The 21,876-nt window shown below is 46.2% G+C and overlaps 1 protein-coding gene across 2 annotated transcripts in view; it reads left to right on the top strand.

The window, feature by feature from the left end:
• Positions 1-5,080: 5,080 nt before the first annotated feature.
• Tgm5 (transglutaminase 5) overlaps positions 5,081-21,876 on the top strand; it is a 25,214-nt gene continuing 8,418 nt past the window's right edge. The window contains exons 1-7 of one of the 2 annotated variants that reach the window (XM_042687649.1): positions 5,081-5,090; positions 10,352-10,531; positions 10,777-11,022; positions 12,005-12,123; positions 15,391-15,519; positions 16,076-16,253; positions 21,562-21,700. In XM_042687649.1, coding sequence (XP_042543583.1) covers positions 5,081-5,090; positions 10,352-10,531; positions 10,777-11,022; positions 12,005-12,123; positions 15,391-15,519; positions 16,076-16,253; positions 21,562-21,700 — 1,001 coding nt within the window. The remainder of the gene's footprint in view (positions 5,091-10,351; positions 10,532-10,776; positions 11,023-12,004; positions 12,124-15,390; positions 15,520-16,075; positions 16,254-21,561; positions 21,701-21,876) is intronic. The other variant, XM_042687650.1, reaches the window with a different exon arrangement.

Raw genomic sequence — 21,876 nt, 5'->3', positions numbered from 1 at the left:
TAAAAACGTACTCAATACCTGATCTATGTAATTGCAACCCCTCTGTAATAATAAAAATAAATAAATAAAATTAGAAGCAAAAAATAAAGATGTCTTTAAAAAGTGATGTTCTTGCTCCCGTGCTAACAAAATACTTATTGCAACCAACTGGTCCTTTTGGCCTGGCTGTCCAGAAACTCATCTTCCAGGATAGAGAAACCTGCATACTTCCTGGCAGTCCTTTCTTCTTGAAAGTTGTGACACTTCTATAGGTAAGGTGGAGACAGAAAGATGAGAATTTTTCTCTCTCCAGTTTTGGATCAAAGTGTAAAACTCATTTTTTTCCATTTCTTTGTATGTTGTGACACTTTCTCCATGTGTGTTTGGATCCAGAATCAGGCTTTACAACTGGGGCTTCCAGTCATAATTATTAGAAATCAATATATCTCCCTCATAGGTAATTTAGAGAACCCCCAAATCCAGGAAAACAAGTTGTCTCCCTATTCATTCTCAGATGTAAGACTCCCGCTGTGCGCGCACGCACACACACACACACACACACACACACACTCATTTGGCTCCTCTTCCCTCTTCCTTCTCTCCTCTTCCCTTTTTTTCTCCCCTTTCTTCTTCTCTCCTCCTCAATTCCAGCTTTTTTTTTTTTTTTTTTTTTGGGTCCAGTCGTGGGGCCTGAACTCTGGGCTTGGGCGCTGTCCCTCAGCTCTTCAGCTCAATGATAGCGCTCTACCACTTGAGCCACAGCGCCACTTCCGGCTTTTTTCTTTTTTCTTATGTGGTGCTGAGGAATCGAACCCAGGGCCTCATGCATGCAAGGCAAGCACTCTACCACTGAGCCACCTTCCCAGCCCTTCACTTCCAGCTTTTATGATTATTTATCCCCTTAATTCTCATTCTCCTCCCTGGTATTTTTTCTCTCTTCAGTGGCCGAAAGGCTTGAGCCTCTCCAGTCCTCCCACACCCAGCTTCTGGAAGCAGGAAGAGTATGAACCTGCACACTCTACTCCACCCAGTGTGTCCACTCTACCCCACTTGACCTCACTGGGGATTTCTGCAGACGCTGTCACTACCCCCATCACTGCTGTCTTCAAAACGGCTCCCTGCCCCCAGGAAGAGTCATCTGTGCTGGCCTTTGCAGAAATGAAGCACCTGCTCCTCTAGACACTGCTTTCTTGTCCTCCTGCCTCTTCTGGAGAGGGCAACAGTGGGCAGGCTGCCTACTGGGCCTCTTTGGGGAAAGGGGAATTTGTTTTTCCAGTCCACCTTTGGGATGGCTTTCCCCCTCCTCACCTAAAAACTGGCTGTAAAAGTCACAGTCAGCCGAGTTTTCTTGTTTTCACTTGGGCAAGCCCGTCATCTGGCTTTCTTGGTTCCCCCTCCTCCGTTAGATGAGCTAGATCATCTCAAAGTTCCTTCCAGCTCAACAACCCCCAGGCTCAGAGTATGGGGCTCATCCCAACAGCATGGCACCGCCAGAGATTAAATCCAAAGAGATCCTCACATCATCTCACATCAGCTCACTGGGCCAACCAACAGGGCCAGACAGGGACTCCCACAGGCAAACTAGTCAAATAATATCCAGACAGTGGTAAAAGGAGGCAATGCGGGCCAGGCCTGTGGCATGGCTTCTGACTCGGGTCTTCGCGTTTTCTCTGTGGAATGCACAGAGCCTGTCTGCCTCATGTCCTCTGGACTGGTAGTAGTGGAAGCTGTGACCATCATCATTCATGTGTGATAGGAAGGAAGGAACTTTCAACCGCACGGTGAGAACCGGGATTGCCCCAGGTGTACAAAGGTAAGAATACTCGTGGCAGCCCACCTTCCCTAGAGGATGGCTGTGAGGATCAGTGAGAAGTGGATCCTCAACTGCAACACACACACTCACACACGGAAGTCCTCTGAGCATTAATCTCGTCTCCATTTCTGGGGGTGGCAGATCCACGTTGTAATCTGCTTCAGTGAAACCTGGGAGCCAGGGCATCATAGGCAAGGAAACTGGAGCTTTCTCAAGGGTGTATCAGAAATCCATTGTAGGATCGGGATTTGCCTCTCAGGTCTCTCTGGGTCTTGAAAGGTCTGGAGGCCCCTCCACCTCAACCTGACTCAAGTTGGCCTGCTCCATGAGGATGACGTTGTCTACATCTCTGCTCTGAGGTCACAGCCCTGCTTCTGTCTAGACAGAAAGGTATTCATCAACTCTGCTCAGCTTCCCTGGACCATGGCACACATTGCTCTGATCAGCACTGCCTCCCTACCGCCCCACACCCACCCACACACCCTCTGACTAATGATCTGTAGGAATCCAATGGAAAGCTAAACCTGTAAAGCAGCTCATCAGGCTCAGAGCCCGAGACTTATTTGGCCCCCAGGGTCCAGCCAGAGCAGCCAAGCTAGGTTTTCCTGGCCCTGTATAGGGTTTTGTATTCCTGTGGTGCTTCTACGTTCTCTCTCCTGATCAACGTCCACCTTAGTCAAGACTAAGAGTGTCTCCCGACCATGTGAGATCTTCTGCCCTCTACTCCAGCTATGGGGGAAGGCTTAGGGATCTGGGCAGAGATGCTCAGAATTCAGGCCGTGCAGGCTGGTACAACTCAGGGGTTTTACTCACAGTGGCTGCCCCATGGCTCCAAAAGCCTCTCATCTTTTTCCAGAAGCTCTAGATTGGCTCCAAGGACACTATGTTGTGTCCCTGATTGCTGAGCAATTTCCCCTTTGGCCACTACCCTTCTCCTTACCTGCCTATCCTAACCACACTCATCTTTCAGTCTCCTCTCACATTAAGAGCCCGAGGCTCTTTCCTTTCCCCTTACTAGCTGTGGTAGTAGGTTTGGGCCTGGATCCCTTTGTACATGCCTGTATCTTCCTTTCACATATTTACTCCATCAGGCAACACATACAAACTAGAAAGCGGACCAGGTTTCTGCTACAGGACTGCGTTAGGCACGGATATCTGACTGCATTCACCAAAGTTAACTCCTCAGTTCATTATAAAGGATCTTGAGAAAACTAATGTCTGTAAGCCTTGATTTCCCAATCTTTAAGACAGGAACACTACAAATTCCTTTGCTCACAGAGATGTTGTAAGATTAGGAGGGATAGTACACTTAAAGAAACAGCAAGTGGCACTTAAAAGTTATTACTAGTTGTACTGGGAATTCTACTACCATTAACTACTGTCATTATGTAGCACTGGTGATAAGAAGAGTCAAACCATGCCCTCAAGGATCACTTGGAGAAAGATGGTGAGGTATGTGTAATGTCAAGGAATAAGTGGCTAATAGGGAATTGCTGGCAAGCAAGCCCCTAACTGCTAGTCTGAAGGAAAGTGCTGGAAAGTGAGATGATGCTCTTGTATCATGGGGACTGGAGAAAGTAGATGGGGGAGGGAGCAAGCTTTGTGAAAGAAGGCACAGAGATGAGTTGGGAGGACAGAAATCTGCATTAGAGAACTAAAGGGTTTGGTCCTGGACTTGAGATGGGGAGGGGAAAGACCCCCAAGGGCTCTGAGGATGATGGAAACCCCATCGCTGGGTCTTAAGAAGTCTCAAGCAATCTTAAACGGAAAATCCAGGACAGAGGACAAGGCTGGCATACAAGTCCCTGAATGAAAAGGATCCAGCAGGAAAGAAGATGTAGGAGGTTAGGCACCCATGGCTCACGCCTGTAATCCCAGCTACTCAGGAGGCTGAGATCTGAGGATCACAGTTGGAAGCCAGTCAGTCCAGGCAGGAAAGTCTGAGACCTTTATCTCCAATTAACTACTCAAAACAAACAAACAAACAAAAAACAGAAGGAGAGCTATGGCTCAAGTGGAGGAGCACTAGCTATGAGTAAAAAAGCTCATGGACAAGTGCCCAGGCCCTGAGTTCAAGCTCTGGGATTGGTATGCAGGAAGCGCTTCACAGCAGGAAAGGCAGGGTACATGGAAGTACATGGAAGTCCCGCCCACCATGTAGGACCCTCAGCTCCCCCACTACCCCACCCCCTCCCTGCCCCTTTCTCCTTCCTGTGCTTTGCTCCTTATGCATGCACTCCAGGGACTTACCCCTTTCTAAGTAGGACAAAATCCTTGCTCTATCCTCTCATCTATCTCTAGAACTCCCACATGGATCTTCTCAGTGTTTCTTCCTCTACTGTTTTTATTAGAAATTCACCAGGAACCTGGAACTCCTCACCAAAAATCAGGGCCCCTTCCAATAAAATGAAAACAATAGAGTCATATAGGCTGGGTTCTATTGGTATGTTTTTCTTGGCAGGATTAAGGTTTGAACTCAAGGCCTTAGACCTGCTAGGCCAGTGCTCCACACCTTGAGGCATGCCACCAGCCCTTTTTGCCTTCATTGTTTTTCAGGTTGAGCTGCTCATTTTTGCTGGGAGACTGCCTTGGACAGTGATCCTCTTATCTCAGTCTCCCACATCGCTGGAATCACAAGTGTGTCACCATGTTCAGATTATCGATGGAGATGGAATTTTGCTAATTTCTTTTTTGGCCTGGGCTGATTACTAATCTCTACTTCTCAAGTAGCTGGGATTACAAGTGTGAGCCACTTTGCCCTACTTGGTTTCCATTTAATGTCCACCAAGTAACTCTCTGGAACAAATGACGATCTCGGGCTCAGAGCTGGCTCTGTAGTCTCTCAAGGCTCTTGTTTGGAGCAATAGTCATGGAATCCTCATGCTCCTTCCTGCAGGGGCACAGCTCACTTTGGATCTCTTTGGGAGTCCCCTAAGTTCCTCTCTCCCTATGGCTTCCCTCTCCACAGCACAATACCCGCCAGGAAATGCCCTCTTGCCCAAGAGCTATCAAAGGCTCACCTGGCACAGAGCCCTGATGGTTCCTCAGCATCCACACCTCTCTCAGCTGAGCAACACCGCCAAGAAAAACCAGAGGGCAGGTGAGAAAACCAGTTGTGATCTGCCCTGCAAGAGGTGGCACTTCACGGAGGCAGCCGGGCCCCGCCTTGCGTGTCTGCAGAAGTCTTGGGAATGGAAGAGGAAGCAGACACTCTAGGATCAGTTTCCTGAAGCTCCAGTCCATCCAGCTGCTCCGTGGGAGCAGCCCGAGAGCACGGAGACAGCCACCATGGCACAAGGTAGGAAGGACCATGGAGCTTTGGATTACAGGGACAAAAAGGATATGGAGAAGACGGTAAAAAGGCCAGGGCAGAAGGACGAATAGAGAGAAAGAAAGGAAGGTATGGAGTTGAACCAGAAAGAGTCCTCAGAACTTACAGGTGTACAAGAATCAGGAGGCAGGGTGGAGGCTGAGAGGTTAAACACACCTGCAAACCAACATGGCTGTTTCCACAGCTGAGCGAGAGGGGCAGAGCCAGAGACTAGTGGAGAGCACTGCTCTCCTTCTCTGCCTCCAGCTAAGCTCTGCGCACTGAGCAAGTCACTTCTTATATTCCTAGCTCCTGATGCCTGAAAAAGCTGAAAGGGGTCAGACACAGTCTTAAGGCTGTCTTCCATGTCTACAGTTCTCCGAATCGGCGTGTCTTCCCTTCCTCATGTCAGGAGTCTCTTTCTGATCATAGCTAACCTTCTTGCCATCATCCTTCTTTCTATAGCACATCCCTCTCTCTAGAAAGAGTTGCTGTGAGGCTTAGCTGAAATCATTTACAGGGATGTACTTTCAAGTTGCTCTACAAACTGAACAGCTTTATCTTTGTTTACTTTTTTTTTTTTTGGTCAGTCATGGGGCTTGAACTCTGGGTCTTAGCACTGTCCCTGAGCTCTTCAGCTCAAGGCGAGCGCTCTACCACTTGAGCCACAGCACCACTTCTAGTTTTCTGGTGGCTAACTGGAGAGAAGAATCTCATAGACTTTCCTGCCCGGGCTGACTTTGAACCACAAGCCTCAGCTCTCAGCCTCCTGAGTAGATAGGATTACAGGTGTGCGCACTGGTACCCGGCTGTTTACACTTTTGTGTATACATTTTTATTTAAAATTTTATATAGGGGGATGGGAAGGTGGCTCAGTGGTAGAGCGCTTGCCTTGCATGCATGAGGCCCTGGGTTCGATTCCTCAGCACCCCATAAGCAAAAAGAAAAAAGCCGGGAGTGGCACTGTGGCTCAAGTGGTGGAGTGCTAGCCTTGAGCTGAAGAGCTGAGGGACAGAGCCCAGGCCCAGAGTTCAGGCCCCACGACTGGACCAAAAAAAAAAAAATTTTTATCTAAATTTCAACTACAGAAGAAATATATGAACAATATATTGGAGTAAAATAAAACAATAATTACAGATCAAGCTTTAATGCCCTGATTCCACTTCTAGCTCCATTCCCATCTCCAGAATAACCACTGTTACCAGACTTTTGTCTACACATTATCATTCACATATATGTATATATAATAATATAAAATGAATATATGTATATATTCAATTGAATACTATGGATTAGTATGTATGGATTTTTTTGTATATCCATTTTATCATCATTCTGTAAATATTTTCCTGCAATCTGACTGTAATTCTGTCAATATTTTCCTGCAAGAGACAGTATGAGTTGAAGCGCTGTCCATGCCAATCAGTACCTATTTTGTGTAGTATTTCACAATATGTGTATAAGTGATCTATTAATCCACTCTCCAACTGAGAGTTAAAACAACTGCTTCTGGGCTGGCAAAGTGGCTCAGTGGTAGAGTGCTTGCCTCGCATGCATGAGGTCCTGGGTTTGATTCCTCAGCAGCACATAAGCAGAAAAAGGCTGGAAGTGGTGCTATGGCTCAAGTGGTAAAGTGCCAGCCTTGACCGGAAGAGCTGAGGGATAGGGCCCAGGCCTAGAATTCAGACCCTACGACCAACAAAGAAAAAAAACCCACAGCAACCACCTGTTTCTAATTTCTCAGTTACATAAGCATTATTTGCAATGAACTTTTTTGTCTATCTTTTATTTTTTTAACTCAAGAGGGGATGTCTCTCTAAAACTGATTCTGAGTTCACATACTTTAAAATTTGTTCCTACTCTCTCCTTGTTAGGCAGATGCTGCCACACCTGTTGGGTAGTATGTGTCATGTGCCAACCTGAGCAGGAGGCAGCTGATGCTCTGTGTGTATGTAGTCAACTGTTCCCACAAGGGGTGAGCTTCTTTTTCCACTATTAAGAAAAAGCCACGTCTTCCCCTGTGGCAGGATTGGGGTGTTCTTCCTAACAGCCAGCGATGGGTGGCAGCTGCTAATGGAAAACACACTGGACTTGGGTCAGGAATCCTGGGCTTTACCTAAGGCAAAATCCAAGTCTTGTTTTTTTTCATTTCTGAGTGTGGATAATATAACACATTGTCTCTCCAAGATGGAGATGTCCTAACTGTCCTAAGGTGTTTAGAAGAGTGGCCAGCCCACAGTAGACAGGCTGAGATAAAAGTGCTGGGAGCATACAAAATCTGAAATGAGTATAGGGCGATCTTGCTTATATTTATTAATAACAATAATGATAAGTGAGCTTAAGAAAAGGATGTGTTCATAGTTATCAAATGAACTCAGGGATGGGAGTTGGTATCTCATGCTTGCAATCTTAGCTACACAGGAGGCTGAGACCTGAGGATTCAAGTGTTGAACCAGTACAGTCAGAAAAGTCCAAGAGACTCTTTTCTCCAATTGACTAGCAAAATGCTGGACTAGAGGTGTGGCTCAAGTGGTAGTGTATCAGTCATGAGCAAGCAAGCCAGTTGAGAGCTCAGTTCAAGCTATTGTATGAACAAAAATAAATAAAATACATAAAAAGAAACTATGCAATTCAGTGGCCTTAGTATATTAGTTTTCCACGCATACCACTACCTAGTTTCTAAACACTGTCATTACCTCAAAAAGGAGCTCTTTACCCATTAGAAGTCACAGCCCATTCTGCCTTCTTCCAGCTCTGGCAATAACTAATCTACTTTTTGTCTCTATGGATTGCCTTTTCTGGACATTTCATATTAGTGGAATTGTACAACATGCACCCTTTTGTGTCTGACTGGCTTTCACTGAGCGTTAATTTTTCAAGGTTCATCCATGTTGTAGTATGTTCAACATTCTGTTGTGACTGAGAAATAGTCCACCACAGGGCCACTCCACCATTTGCTGGTTCATCAGCTGATGGACATTTGTATTGTTTCCATCTCTTGACTACTGCAAGCAGCTAATGCTTCTTTCCTGTACAGGTTTGTGTGAATGTATGCTTTCATCTATCTTCTGTATAATCCTAGGGGCGGGACTTCTGGGCTACATGATAGCTCTGGGTTCCACATTTTGTGCAATGCCAGTGCTGTGCACCATTTGTAAACCCATAAGCAATGCATGATCAAGGGTCTTGAGGGAAGCTTATCTGATCATGTGTTAAGGGGAGGGGGTGTGGAGAGACCTGGAAGGCAGAAGAGTTGTTGGGGGCTGTTCAAGTCACTAGGAACAAGGCAAAGAGCGTGGAGAATGACGTGCATGTGGAATGTACACCAGGGATGTTTTAATGGAAAGACTGAAGGGACTTGGTGACATGTGAATTGCTACAGACTAAGAAAGAGGCAGGGAAGCACAACGTAATTTAAAAACTAAACAAACCCTAAGTGATTGGGGACGACCATAATCAAACAAGAAGCCAGAAACATGGGGCACTGAAGTAAGAAGATAGTGTGAAGCCAGGCTAGGCTACAGAGAGAATTCTAGGCTATCTGAGGCTATATAGCCAGGCCCTACCTTTAAACAAACAGACAACAACAGCAACTCAGAAATAACAAAAATCAAAAACTGAGCCCATAGCCGGGCGTCAGCGGCTCACGCCTGTAATCCTAGCTACTCAGGAGGCTGAGATCTGAGGATCGAGGTTCAAAGCCAGCCTGGGCAGGAAAGGCTGTGAGACTCTTATCTCCAATAAACCACTAGAAAACCGGAAGTGGCGCTGTAACTCAAGCGGTAGAGCGCTCACCTTGAGCTGAAGAGCACAAGGACAGCACCCAAGCCCAGAGTTCAAACCCCACGACCGACAAAAAAAAAAATAAAACAACAAAACTGAGCCCTCCTGGGAGAGGCACAAATGGAGACCAGTGACTTCAGTTTGTGTTCTAGTAGAATCTCTAGAAGGCTGAATTTTCCTCAGTACTCCAGATCCTAGGATATTGGGCACACAGCATTGGTAATGGTCAAAGAATAATCAAATTGCTAAAAGTAGGGCAGCCTGTCCAGGGGCAGCTAATCCTGGGATTTACATCCAGGTTTGGAAGCAAGTACAAGAACAAGTGAGAGCCAGGCCCTGGTGGCTCACGCCTGTAATCCTAGCTACTCAGGAAGCTGAGATCTGAGGATCATGGTTCAAAGCCAGCCTGGGCAGGAAAGGCCGTGAGACTCTTATCTCCAATAAACCACTCAGAAAACAAGAAGTGGCGCTGTGGTTCAAGTGGTAGAATGCTAGCCTTGAGCTAAAGAGCTGAGGGACAGCACCCAGGCCCAGAGTTCAAGACCCATGACCAAAAATAACAATAACAACAACAAAAAAAAACAACAAAAAAAAAACAAGTGAGACTGTTATCTTGAGTTTAAGAAGGTGGTTATAGGGGTTAGGGGTAGTGGCTCCAGTCTATAATCCTAGCTACTTGGGAGATCAGAGGATAATGGTTCGAGGCCTGCTTGAGGAAAAATTAGTTTAAGAGACCCCGTATCTCAACAAATGGTTGGGTATAATGCTTCCAGATATGAAGGAAGCACTTAGGCCTGGCATAGTGGTGAGTTTCTGTCATGCCCAATAACACAGGGAAACACAAGCAGGAGGAACACAGCCCAGGCTGTCCAGGGCACAAACCGTCCTTGAAAATAACCAACAGCCAGATGCTGCTGGCTCGCGCCTATCATCCAAGTTACTCAGGATGCTGAGATTTGAGAATTAAATATCAGAACCAGCCCTGTCACACAAAACCTCCAGACTTTTTATCTCTAATTATCCAGCAAGAGAGAGTGGGGGGGGGGGAGAGGGAGGGAGGGAGAGAGATTGGGGAAAATAAATTTAAGAAGAATAAGAAAGAAAAGGAAAGAAAAGAGAGGCAAGAGAGGTAAGTGGTGTTGGGGTGAATCTGAAGACATGCTAAGCTGGAGAGAGAAATCAAGCTTAGGTAGGTCCACAAAAGAAGTTAAGAGGCAGAAAGACATGAACATCTGGGTTCAGGGCAAAGAAGAGGGATAGAGGGAGGGAGGGAGAAAGCCAGGGGGAGAGGGAAGGAGGGAGGGAAGGGAACTTGCATGCCTAACACCCGATCCTCATGTCAAACCTGTCAGGATGGTATTATTTTAACAACATAGAAACTGAGGTGTACAGGCTAAGTTACTTTCTCAAGTTTGCTCAACTAGTAAGTGGTAGACAAGACTGGGCCTCTTGTCTGCCCATCACAGGGTTAGAGGTGGCCTTCGTGGACTTCCAGAGCTCCCGGAATAACATGCAGCACCACACGGAGGAGATCAGCCTTGACCACCTCGTTGTTCGCCGGGGCCAGCCCTTCAACATCACCCTGTACTTCAGGAACCAGAGCTTCCAGCCAGGCCTGGACAGCATCATCTTTGTTGCTGAGACTGGTAGGATGGTCAGCTGGACCATAGGGAGGTGTGTGTGTGTGTGTGTGTGTGTGTGTGTGTGTGTGTGTGTGTGTGTGTGTACATGGACCACAGGGAGGGGTGTTTGTGTGTGTGTGTGTCTGTGTCCATGTACCTGGAGGGTATGTGTGTGTGTGTGTATACATGTATCTGTGTGGGTTGGGGTGACTGTGTGGACAGGATAGTAATGATATGACCGGGGAGCTTCGGCTCTACTTCCTTGCTAGGACCTCTGCCAGACTTGGCCAAGGGGACTCGGGCAGTGTTCAGCCTGACAAGCGGTAACAGACCCAGCCCTTGGATCGCTGCACTGGAGACCAATGAGGCCAATGTGATGGAAGTGAGTCTGTGTGCCCCACCCACGGCAGCTGTGGGTCGGTACCTTCTGAAAGTTCGCATCGACTCCTTCCAGGGTTTTGTCACAGCCTATCAGCTCGGGGAGTTCATCTTGCTCTTCAACCCTTGGTGCCCAGGTAAGGCGTGTGTCTACACATGGCTCCTGCATTTCCATGTCCCACCGTCTGGGTACCTACCAACTCACCAGTCTCTGAACTCAGCCTCCAACTCTAACCAGAATAACGAGGACAGGAGGACCTTACTGTTTATTTACCTGTTTGGAATTTTTTAAAAAATGAATCTTAAGTAGGAAACTATGATGATTATAGTTGATCATCAGTAACATCTTTCTTTATCATACATTGACGTTAACTGAATTTATTTTAAAAGTAATAAATGGACTATGCTGAGTATTTGGGGAAGGAAGTTAAAAAAAAACAAACAAGACTTAGAGAAAGCAAAAAAGAAAGGAAAGGCTGGGAAGGTGGCTCAGTGGTAGAGTGCTTGCCTCGCATACATGAGGCCCTGGGTTCGATTCCTCAGCACCACACAAACAGAAAAGGCTGGAAGTGGCGCTGTGGCTGAAGGAGTAGAGCTCTTGCCTTGAGCTGAAGTCCTCAGGGACAGTGCCCAGGCCCAGAGTTCAAGCCCCACGACCGACAAAAAAAAAAAAAAGAAAGGAAAGAAGAAAAAAGAAATGGAAGGAAGGAGAGAGAGAGGAGACAAGAAGGGAAGGGAAAGAAAAGTAGAGGAAAGGAGGGAAGGGGTAAGGGAGAGAAGTTACAAGGCAAAGCACACCAATCTACAAGTACATTCTCCAGTAAAATGAATCTGTTACCATTCTTTTGTGTAGCCTTATAAATGTATTCTCTACACAATCAAATATAAAATCTGTTGCTCTGCCTCATGTTTATATTGAGTCTGTTGCTGGTAGTAGTGTGGGCTCCTAAGATCCTCCCTCCCCTCCTCCTCCCCCACCCTGTCCACCTCTTGATGTCACTTGGTGGTGCCCGGTCCAGAACTCAGAGTCCATAGGACTGTGGGGCTAGGAATGGGTCAGGGAGACTGAAGACAGGAAGCTGACTTTTCTGCTTTGTCTCTTCCCATGTTGATTCCTAGGTGATGCTGTCTACTTGGACAGTGAACCCCAGAGACAGGAGTATGTTGTGAATGACTATGGCTTCATCTACCAAGGGAACAAGAACTGGATCCGCCCGTGCCCCTGGAACTATGGACAGGTGAGTCTCAGTCCATTCAGACTCAGGGTTTGTGAAGACATGGGAGGGGAAGCAGGGTGAACTGCTGACCAATGATAACTAAATGGTACCAGAAAGGTATGAAATGTGATTCAGGCTGTTTAGGGAGGTGTGTTCTTTGCTGATTACTTTGGCATTGGGCAATAAGACCTAGAGAGAAAGGGCCCCAGCCCACAGCATTACACTGAGGATGGCAGGAATGATGAACAGGACATACAATGGCAAGGATGATGCCTGGTATTGTTTTTTTTTTTTTTTTTGTCAGTTGTGGGGCTTGAACTCTGGGCCTGAGTGCTGTCCCTCAGCTCTTCAGCTCAAGGCGAGCGCTCTACCACTTGAGCTACAGCACCACTTCCGGTTTTCTGGTGGTTTATTGGAGATAGGAGTCTCATGGTCTTTCCTGTCCGGGCTGGCTTTGAATCTCGATCCTCAGATCTCAGCCTCCTGAGTAGCTAGGATTACAGGCATGAGCCACCAGCGCCCGGCTGGTATTGGTTTTTTTTTTTTTTTGCCAGTCTAGGGGCTTGAACTCAGGGCCTGGGCACTGTCCCTGAGCTTCTTTTGCTCAAGACTAGCACTCTACCACTTGAGCCTCAGTGCCACTTCCGGCCTTTTCTGTAGATGTGGTACTGAGGGATAGAACCCAGGGCTTCATGCATGTTAGGCAAACACTTTTATCACTAAGCCACATTCCTAATCCAAATGCCTGGTATTTTTGTGTTTTAAACTGTTTCCAGTTGGGGGTCCCACTTTCCACTTTCTCATTTCAATCTACACAATCCATAGCAATGGATTCTATGAAATCTGTCACCCTGATGAAAATTTGCTCTGACTATAGCTGGAAAAGGGACAATGTGTAGCAATGCATCTCTCTTGACCTCAGGACTACGGCTTCATCCCTTGTTTTGATGACACATCTTTTCATTGTAATACATACATCATTGTCTTTAAAAAAAACCAACAACTTTTCAGAGCCAGGTATGGTGTTGCATGCCTGTAATCTGAGCTGTCAGGAGGCTGAGGCAGGAATCAGGGAAGATCTTGAGTTTGAGTCCATCTTGGGCTACATAGTTTGCAAAGAAAAAATTTTTACATGGACACCGAGAACACGCACTGCTTAAGCACTGCTACCCATTTGGTAACTGTTCCTCTATACTTTGCTTCCTACATGTCTTCAAAAATGTATGATCTGTGACATCGATCAAGATATACTGTACCTATAAACTGCTTTCTTGAATGGTAACCCCTTTGTACAACTACTTAAAGATAATAAAAAATATAATTTAAAAGAATATATGATCTTATATCTAAAAATAGTGTCCTATCCTTTGTAATGCTTGGAAACTTTTGTCTTTCTAAAAGCCTATCTTCCACTTAACACTCACCCACTCCCTCCAGCAGGTGCTTCAGGAAGTCCAAGGCCAGGCCAGGAAGAAAGGTCTCTGCCCTCAGGGCTCTGAGGAAGGGAGAAGATCAGCCCCTAGCCATTCAGAAAGGGTGTCAGCTGGGACACTGGGGTTCCGTGTAGAGCTTTGTATCAGTTGGATATGGGTTCCTCTTCTAGAGGTCCCTAGACTTCCAACACAGGTGGCCTTCAGTCCATATGTGTCTACAGTTCAGAGGAAACTGGCAACCTCAACTGGCCCCACCTCAGGGAGCCAAATGCTTATTCAATTTGAGATCTTGTGAGAGCCTGGGTAGAAGTTGTCATCTATGAAAATTACAAGTGAGGAGCTGCTGCCTTCTGAGCCCTGGCCCTTCTTGTTCTGTTTGTCTTCTTCAGAAAGCATGTACTGAGTATCTGCTCAGGGCCAGGAAGGTATTAGAGGTATGTGAGTAGTGGAAGATGGAGGAAGTCCTAGATAGGTGAAAAATAAATATAACACTGACCTGATTCCACAGGTGACATATACAGTATGATTGAGAGACGTGTGCAGAATGTTCTAGAAACTAGGAGGAAGGCTCTTGGGTGAGCACAAGGTACCGAAAAAAGCTTCCTTGTACAGAAGATGCTTGAGCTGTTAGCCATGGCAGAGGACAGGCCTGAGCCAAGACACAAAGGCCAGAAACAAGTTTGGCCTGCTACTGGACTTATAAGGAATTTGATATTGCTGGAGCAAAAAAAATGGTGATTCAGGAGACGGGAGGAGCTATGGAGATGAAATACTGAAGAACCAAAGCTCCAGCCCTCTTTAGGAACCATCCAATCCCCCCCTACCTCTCCTAGCCTCTCAGCTCTGTTTTTCTTTTCTCTTCTCTTTCTTTTTTGCCAGGCCTGGGACTTGAACTCAGGGCCTGGGCAGTGTCCTGGAGCTCCTTTCGGCTCAAGGCTAGTGCCCTGCCAGTTGAGGAATCGAACCCAGGGCTTCATGCAGGCTAGGCAAGTAAGCCACATTCTCAGACCTCAGCTCTATTTAAAACTGATTTGCCACACTGTCCCCTTGGGAAGACAGATGGGAGAAGCCTCTTGCTGAGTATGGCCCACTGTGACAGGGAAATAAGCACATTCATTTACAGTGGCATCTTCTTACAAAAATATATGGGGGACCCTACACTGTGCTGGGTACTGTGCCAGGCCTGGCTTAGAGAGAACTGGATAGAGACAACATCCACTTAGGCAGAAAAGAGGAGCCTTGACTATATTGTGTAACTAAGTGATGGACATGGGGATGCACCCGGAGCTACAGACCTAACCACAGGATAGGCCAGGGAAGGCCTCGGAGGAGGAAGAAGCATCATAGTAGGTCTGAAGAGCAAGGAGGAACCCCAGGATGGGAAGTTCTATAACTCACATGTGATTGGTCAGTCCAGAGTCCAGTGGGTTGTGGGTATCATGGTAGGTTCCCCACCCACATGGCTGCCGGCGATCAGCTGGGTCACCAGGTTAAGTGTGGAAGAATTGGCAACTTGGTTTTAGCCAGAACAACTCAGGGGATCCAGGAGGGGATACAAGACGGATGGAGAGAAAATGGAGGATTTTCACCAAGACAGACTTGAGAAAACTCAGTGATCACAATAATCATTGTAACATGAGCAGGAAAGAACTTGACTTGCAGCATATACTCATCCAGTGAGGTAAAACCCCAGATCTTTGCCTGGGAGGCTCTTGGGGTCTTTCTGTTTGATCTTCTAAATGGGTTTTATTTTGTAAACATACTCTATTGGAGAGCTGGGTGGGGAGGGTTGTGTATTTCTTCATACACACATGCCAAGCATGGGTACCTTTCTTCTCTGCACCTCCTCTTGCAGTTTGAAGAGAATATTCTAGACATCTGCTTGGAGCTGCTAGACAAGAGTCTGCATTTCCAGATCGACCCATCCACAGACTGTGCCCTGAGGGGAAGCCCTGTCTACATCAGCAGAGTGGTGTGTGCTATGGTGAGGTCATTGGTGTACAAGGGGACCTCTGGCCTCTCAGTTGTCCCCTGCATTGCGGACAGGGTGAATCACGGAGCAGAATCCCTCTGCAAAGGCATGTAGGTTTTCTCAACTGAGCGTGGAGATAGCTGGAGATAGAGCACCACCTCTGTTAATTCCAGATTCCATGTTTTGGAAAAGCTTCAGCTTGGGGAGCTGTTTTGCTGTTTCTAGATTTTCCTTGTTCTGAAAGTATTTTTAAAAGCACCCAGAAAGACTGGGGTAGAGCTCAATGGCAGAGCATTTGCCTAGCATGCTCAAGGCCCTGGGTTCCATTCTGAGCCCTGAAAACCAAAACCAAAACCAACAAAATCCATTCAGGGCCAAGCTCCATCTTCACAGGAAATTGAAACAGAAGAGTAATAAACAGAAGAACACAACTCAGACTAGTTGACCTTCATCTTCCAGCAGGGCTGGAAGTTCCCCGGTAGAGTGAGAGCCAAAGGTCTCTGTGTTTCAAGGCCCAGGGATTTTTCCCCACGTCCATCTTGGTCTTCTGTCTATGGCTTCTCTGCAGATCAACAGCAATGATGACAACGGGGTGCTAAATGGCAACTGGAGTGAGAATTACATGGATGGTATCAACCCTGCAGAATGGACGGGAAGCGTGGCCATCCTGAAGCAGTGGCATGCCACAGGCTGCCAGCCAGTGCGCTATGGGCAATGCTGGGTCTTTGCTGCTGTCATGTGCACAGGTAGGAAGTGGGAAGGACTCTTATGAGGAGGTGGAAAGAGTCCTCTGAACCATCATGCCCCAGTTGCACAGTTCCTACCAAGGGAAGCCTTCTCCGTTTAAATCTTATCACAAACCTTAGGTCTCACAAACTTGGGTTTATTTTAGATGATGGTTCTAAAGAAGAAATCATCACTTACATCCCAAAACTTGATGCCTTTCCCTTTTTCACACAACCTAACAAAATATTCCTAAGACAGAAGAAACTGTAAAGGTCCAAGGGAAGCCAGGCCAAGTAATTAGAACACAGAGAACGGGCTTAATGAAGATATTCACATGGAAGGGAAATGTGCTACTGAGCTGTGGTCTGGGCCGTGGGACTAGTACAATATGGCAGACTAAGAAAATGATCTTGAATTTGAAGTTGTCACAAGACCACACGAAGACCATTTTTTCAGAGAGGGCGTGGATTCTAAATTAATGGAAGGGAAAAATACTTAGGGGGTAAAGAAGGCCAATGGAAGTTTGCTTTGTGTGTGGCAAGAAGAGCTAGCCACTGGAGGAGGTGAGGAGGAAAGCTTAGGGAAGTGACATCTGGAAATGAGTCACATGTAGGAGGTGACAGCCAAGGCCCTCTTGCCTCTTCATGCCTCACCCAGGGATACTCTCCTGCTCCTGGGCCTCACCCTCTCTCTGCCCCCATACTCAGGCCCGCTGTCAGCCTCTTGACATGTATAGCCACGTACCTAATGATTATTCATGTTATCTGGGGAAAGATGTCAGATAAGGCTTCCACTTTACAGGACTCCAGTAGCATCCAGCAAGGCCAGATCCGCACATAAGTTGGAGTTTATTGGTAGTCTAAGCTTTTGGTATAGAAATTTCCAATGTGACAGGCTTGGTGAAGTCTGTGAACTCACGTGTGCCAGGCCTGTCTCCGGGCTCTCAGATGGATGTGACAGCCCTGGAGGAATCCCAGAAAGCCACAGGCTGCCGAACACATCAGAGCAAGCAGAGGGCACAAGGGGATCTCTGTCAGCACCGACAGAGGGTGACAGAGTGAGTATACGTCAACTCTGCAACTATAAAGTGTGATCTTGAGATGGATGCTTTGATGGCTGAGGCATAAGAACCAGTTTTGGTATCAAAAGTCACAGACATCAGGGTGAGAGAAAATGTAAGACTGACAGGCTGAGAATGGATCTTTTGAAGATAAAAAGGAACCTATTAGTATGGAGGGAAAACCAAGTGTCAAGGGCCAGGGGTGTGTGTGGCGGGAGAGAGCCAGGTTTGGGTGGGGTAGTCTAGAACCAGGCGAGAGAGGTGGAGACAGTGGATAGAGGTTATGCAATACCAGCAGAGCAATTAAAATGTTTACCAGAATCGTGGCCCTTTGGTAACCTTGGAAACACTAAGTTGGGCAAAGGGGATCCAATATGGCCCAGTCCAGTTGAAACTCAATTAGCTCTTACCAAAAGGGCTATTGTATTATATATTAATATATGTGGCAATTTAAAAATTTGACCCATTCATCCAACACTTAAACCTTTATTCTGTGCTAAACACTGTGTTCCAGTTATGCGTCCATAAAAAAGATAAGAGAAGGCCCAGATTCTTTGGTCCTCAAATAAAAGGAGTTAGCCAAATTCCTTAACCCTTGTCAAAACATGTTTTTAAAAATATATGGATAGTACCAAACCTCTCTCTCTCTCTCTCTCTCTCTCTTACACACACACACACACACACACACACACACATACACACACACACACACAGAGTTTGTTCCTATACATGCATACCTATGGTGAAGTTCAATTTATAGATTAAGCACAGTGAGAGATGATCAATAATAACTAATAGGGCTGGGAATGTGACTTAGTGGTAGAGTGCTTGCCTAGCATGCATGAAGCCCTGGATTTTGATTCCTCAATACCACATAAACAGAAAAAGTTAGAAGTGGTGCTGTGGCTCAAGTGGTAGAGTGCTAGCCTTCAGCAAAAGAAGCTCAGGGACGGTGCCTGGGCCCTGAGTTCAAGCCCAAGCACTGGCAAAAAATAGTAATAGTAGGGGCTGGGAAGGTGGCTCAGTGGTAGAGTGGGTGCCTTGCATGCATGGGGCCCTGGGTTCGATTCCTCCGTACCACATAAGCAAAAAGAAAAAAGCCGGAAGTGGCGCTGTGGCTCAAGTGGTAGAGCGCTAGCCTTGAGCTGAAGAGCTGAGGGACAGCACCCAGGCCCAGAGTTCAGGTCCCATGACCAGACCAAAAAAAAATAGTAATAGTAATAATAATAATAGTAGTAGTAGTAGTAGCTAATAACAAAAAAAAACAAGTATAACAACACACCATAATAAAACTGCCAGCATCCCTGTTCTTGTACTTTTGACTGATTATTAAATAAATTAAGTTACTTGAACCCAAGTACTGCAATACCACAATGGGTGATCTGATAACCCAGGAGGCTACCGAGTCGGTAGTGCATACAGTATGGATACACTGGATAAAGGGATGAGTCATGTCCTGGGCGTCAGAATGGCTGGAGATTTCATCACGCTACTCAGAATAGCATACAACTTAAGACTGATAAATTGTTTACTTCTGAAAATTTCCACTTAATAGTTTTGGAATGTGAATGAGTGTAACTTGAACCACAGAAAGTGAGTCATAATCTAAGAAGGTATTGCCAATAAATGCACTACCATTAATTGGCAAGCAGCTCAAATCATTTGTGCCTCAATTTCCTCAAACATGGATAGGGAAAGTAGTGGTTCTTACCTCTTACTGCTACTACTCTACTACTACTACTCTTACCTAGCAATAGTAGGTAATATATGTCAGAATTATCTAGTGCTGTTTTGGTTCATCTCCTAAATGACTTTGCAATTCTTTCCTCACTTCCATTTAACAGATGAGGAAACTAACAAGAGTCAGTCTCGCCCCCCAGGTCTGGCTAGCCATGCTTTAACCACCAGGCTATATATTGGGTCAGGAGCACTGTCAACAACTTGTTCAAGGGCTGGGAAGTTGGCTCAGTGGAAGAGCGCTTGCCTTGCATGCCTGAGGCCCTGGGTTCGATTCCTCAGCACCACATAAGAAAAAAGCCGGAAGTGGTGCTGTGGCTCAAGTGGTAGAGCGCTAGCCTTGAGCTGAAGAGCTGAGGGACAGCGCCCAGGCCTAGAGTTCAGGCCCCATGACCGGACCAAAAAAAAACAAAAACAAAAAAACACTTGTTCAACACACATTGCTCTGGGCACACACTTGGCACTGTCACTGTTTCTTCTCTTTCCTGCCTCCTATAAAATAAGAGCCATTTTGCAGATGAGAAAAGATACAATTACACTTTTTTTTTGGACAGGCAACTTCCTTGACATCATTTAACTGACTGTTACATGGAAATTTCAAGGAAATTGTTAGGCTACTTTTCCTGTGCCCAGGGCCAGTCCACTACAGAGATGAGTAGCTCATTAAGCTCTTCTTGTTCTGGCCACCATCCCTTTCATTCCTTGGCTGGGGGACTGGGAAGTAACCTGGATGCCTTTCAGTATAGAGGAGACAGTGATGCTCTGTGGCCTGAAACCTCTCCCAAAAAGCAAAGTGTCAAAACTGTATAGATAAGTAGGTATAAAGAGATAGAGTAGCCAGGCACTGGTGGCTCAGACCTGTAATCCTAGCTACTCAGGAGGCTGAGATCTGAGGATCTTGGTTCAAAGCCAATCTGTGCAGGAAAGTCTATGAAACTCTTATCTCCAATAAACCATCAGAAAACTGGAAGTGGAGCAGTGGCTTAACTGGTAGAGCGCTAGCCTTGAGCTGAATGGCTGAGGGGCAGCGCCCAGGCTCAGAATTCAAGACTCAGGACCGACAAAAGTGAGAGAGAAATAGAGAGAGAGACAGACAGAGACAGAGACAGAGAGACAGAGTGTATCAGTGGCTATACAAAGCTGTGGGTGGGGAGAAACAATAAGTGGCTGTTAGTGATGATTGCATGTGTGTGTGCATGTGTGTACTGGTACTGGGGCTTGCACTCAAGGCCTGAGCAGTCTCTTAACTCTCATACTCAAGGGTGGTGCTCTACCCATTTGATCCACAGGTCCATTTCTGGGTTTTGGGTGATTAATTGGAAAGAAGAGTCTTATGGACTAGTGGGGAAGATGGGAGATGGCTGGGGATGGGCTTTCCCTTCTTCAAACAAAGTATGTGTTTTACTTAATGGATCCCTACTTATGAGATGATTGGAACATAGGATCTTCCACTTGAAATGTTTTGGAAACCTTCTAAGCTAGATGTACTCTAAGATATATTCTAACTTAATTAGGTAGTAGCCTTCATTAAGTACATCATTTTTTATTTCAATACAGCTCTTGTTCCAATTGTTTTTACCGAGCCCTAAGTCTCAAAGAAGAAACTTCACCTAAGGGCCTAGTATATTATTTTCCCCTTACTTTTCTTTAGATCTCAGTCCAAACTCTTGCACAATGCTATGGCTTGAATGCATATTTACCGTTATTTGCCACTGATTTATGAGACACCATGAGTGCATGAAATGTTCTTTTATAAGGCAGTTGGTTAATATTTGGCATGCTTACAAAGATGTCTGGCACATCATTTTATTCAAGTGTTAGTTATTCTAATTAGTATGATACTGTTTTAATCTCTGCTTCTTGGGTGCCAAAGGATTGGCTAGGTCTCATTCTAGCCACATCAAACTTCATCCTGTGTACTCCCCCCCCCCCTTTATTTTCTTCCTTCCTTTCTTTTTTTGAAATGTCTGTGTCTCATTTATGAAATTATCACAATTGGCTGCTTCAAGTCTTGCTTTTTAGAAACTTTAATTGTTTTCCTTCTTTAACTCATAAGCCACAGTAGCTTTCCTGCTGAGGCTTCCGCATGTACATAACACACCTAGGGTGAATGGGAAAGCCAAACGGTCCTTCGCCCAAGAAGCTGATGGTCTCAGCCCCGAATCCTAATAACAGGAAAAAGTAGAATTCCAGCTAGTTGGTTTGAAGATGGGGATTTAAGGCGAGGAGCTACCAGAGGCTGAGTTGGGCCTCTGACATTTGCCAACAGAGTGGCGTGGCTGGCCTACTTGCTGGCTTGGGTAGGAGACAGGACAACTCGCTAGACTTTCTGTTGGCTCTGACCAACATGTTAGAGCAGCCAGCAACCTGACCACAGAGTCAGGTTAGACAGCTCCTGCCTGGCCCAGCAGATGCTAGATAAATGCTTTCCCTAGACCCAGCGCTCTGAAGTCCAGGAATCCACAGAGTCCTTGAAACCACCAACTCCTTGAATCCACAGCCCACGGGTGATTTTGCTGCCTTTTCTGCAGTGATGAGGTGCCTGGGGATTCCCACCCGCGTGATCACTAACTTTGACTCCGGCCATGACACGGATGGAAACCTGATCATAGATGAGTATTACGACAACACAGGCAGGATTCTGGAGAATAAGAAGAAGGATACTGTTTGGTGAGAGACAATCTTTCTATTTCTAGGGGCCATCCATCCCGGCCAGGTCCCACAGTAGGAAGTAGGTCAGGATTGTGTCCATAGCCTGCTGCCCTGTCCCATCTCCCTGCCTCTCTTTCAATCCCAGGGTTGAAGTGGTATCCCCACCCTAAGACAGAAAAACAGCTGAACAAAAT

Source organism: Dipodomys spectabilis, unplaced genomic scaffold, assembly GCF_019054845.1.
Source record: "Dipodomys spectabilis isolate Male_0828 unplaced genomic scaffold, ASM1905484v1 ptg000108l, whole genome shotgun sequence".
In the NCBI taxonomy this organism is placed as follows: Eukaryota; Metazoa; Chordata; class Mammalia; order Rodentia; family Heteromyidae; genus Dipodomys; species Dipodomys spectabilis.
The sequence above is the reverse complement of the archived record's forward strand: the minus strand, read 5'-3'. Positions and strand labels throughout refer to the sequence as shown.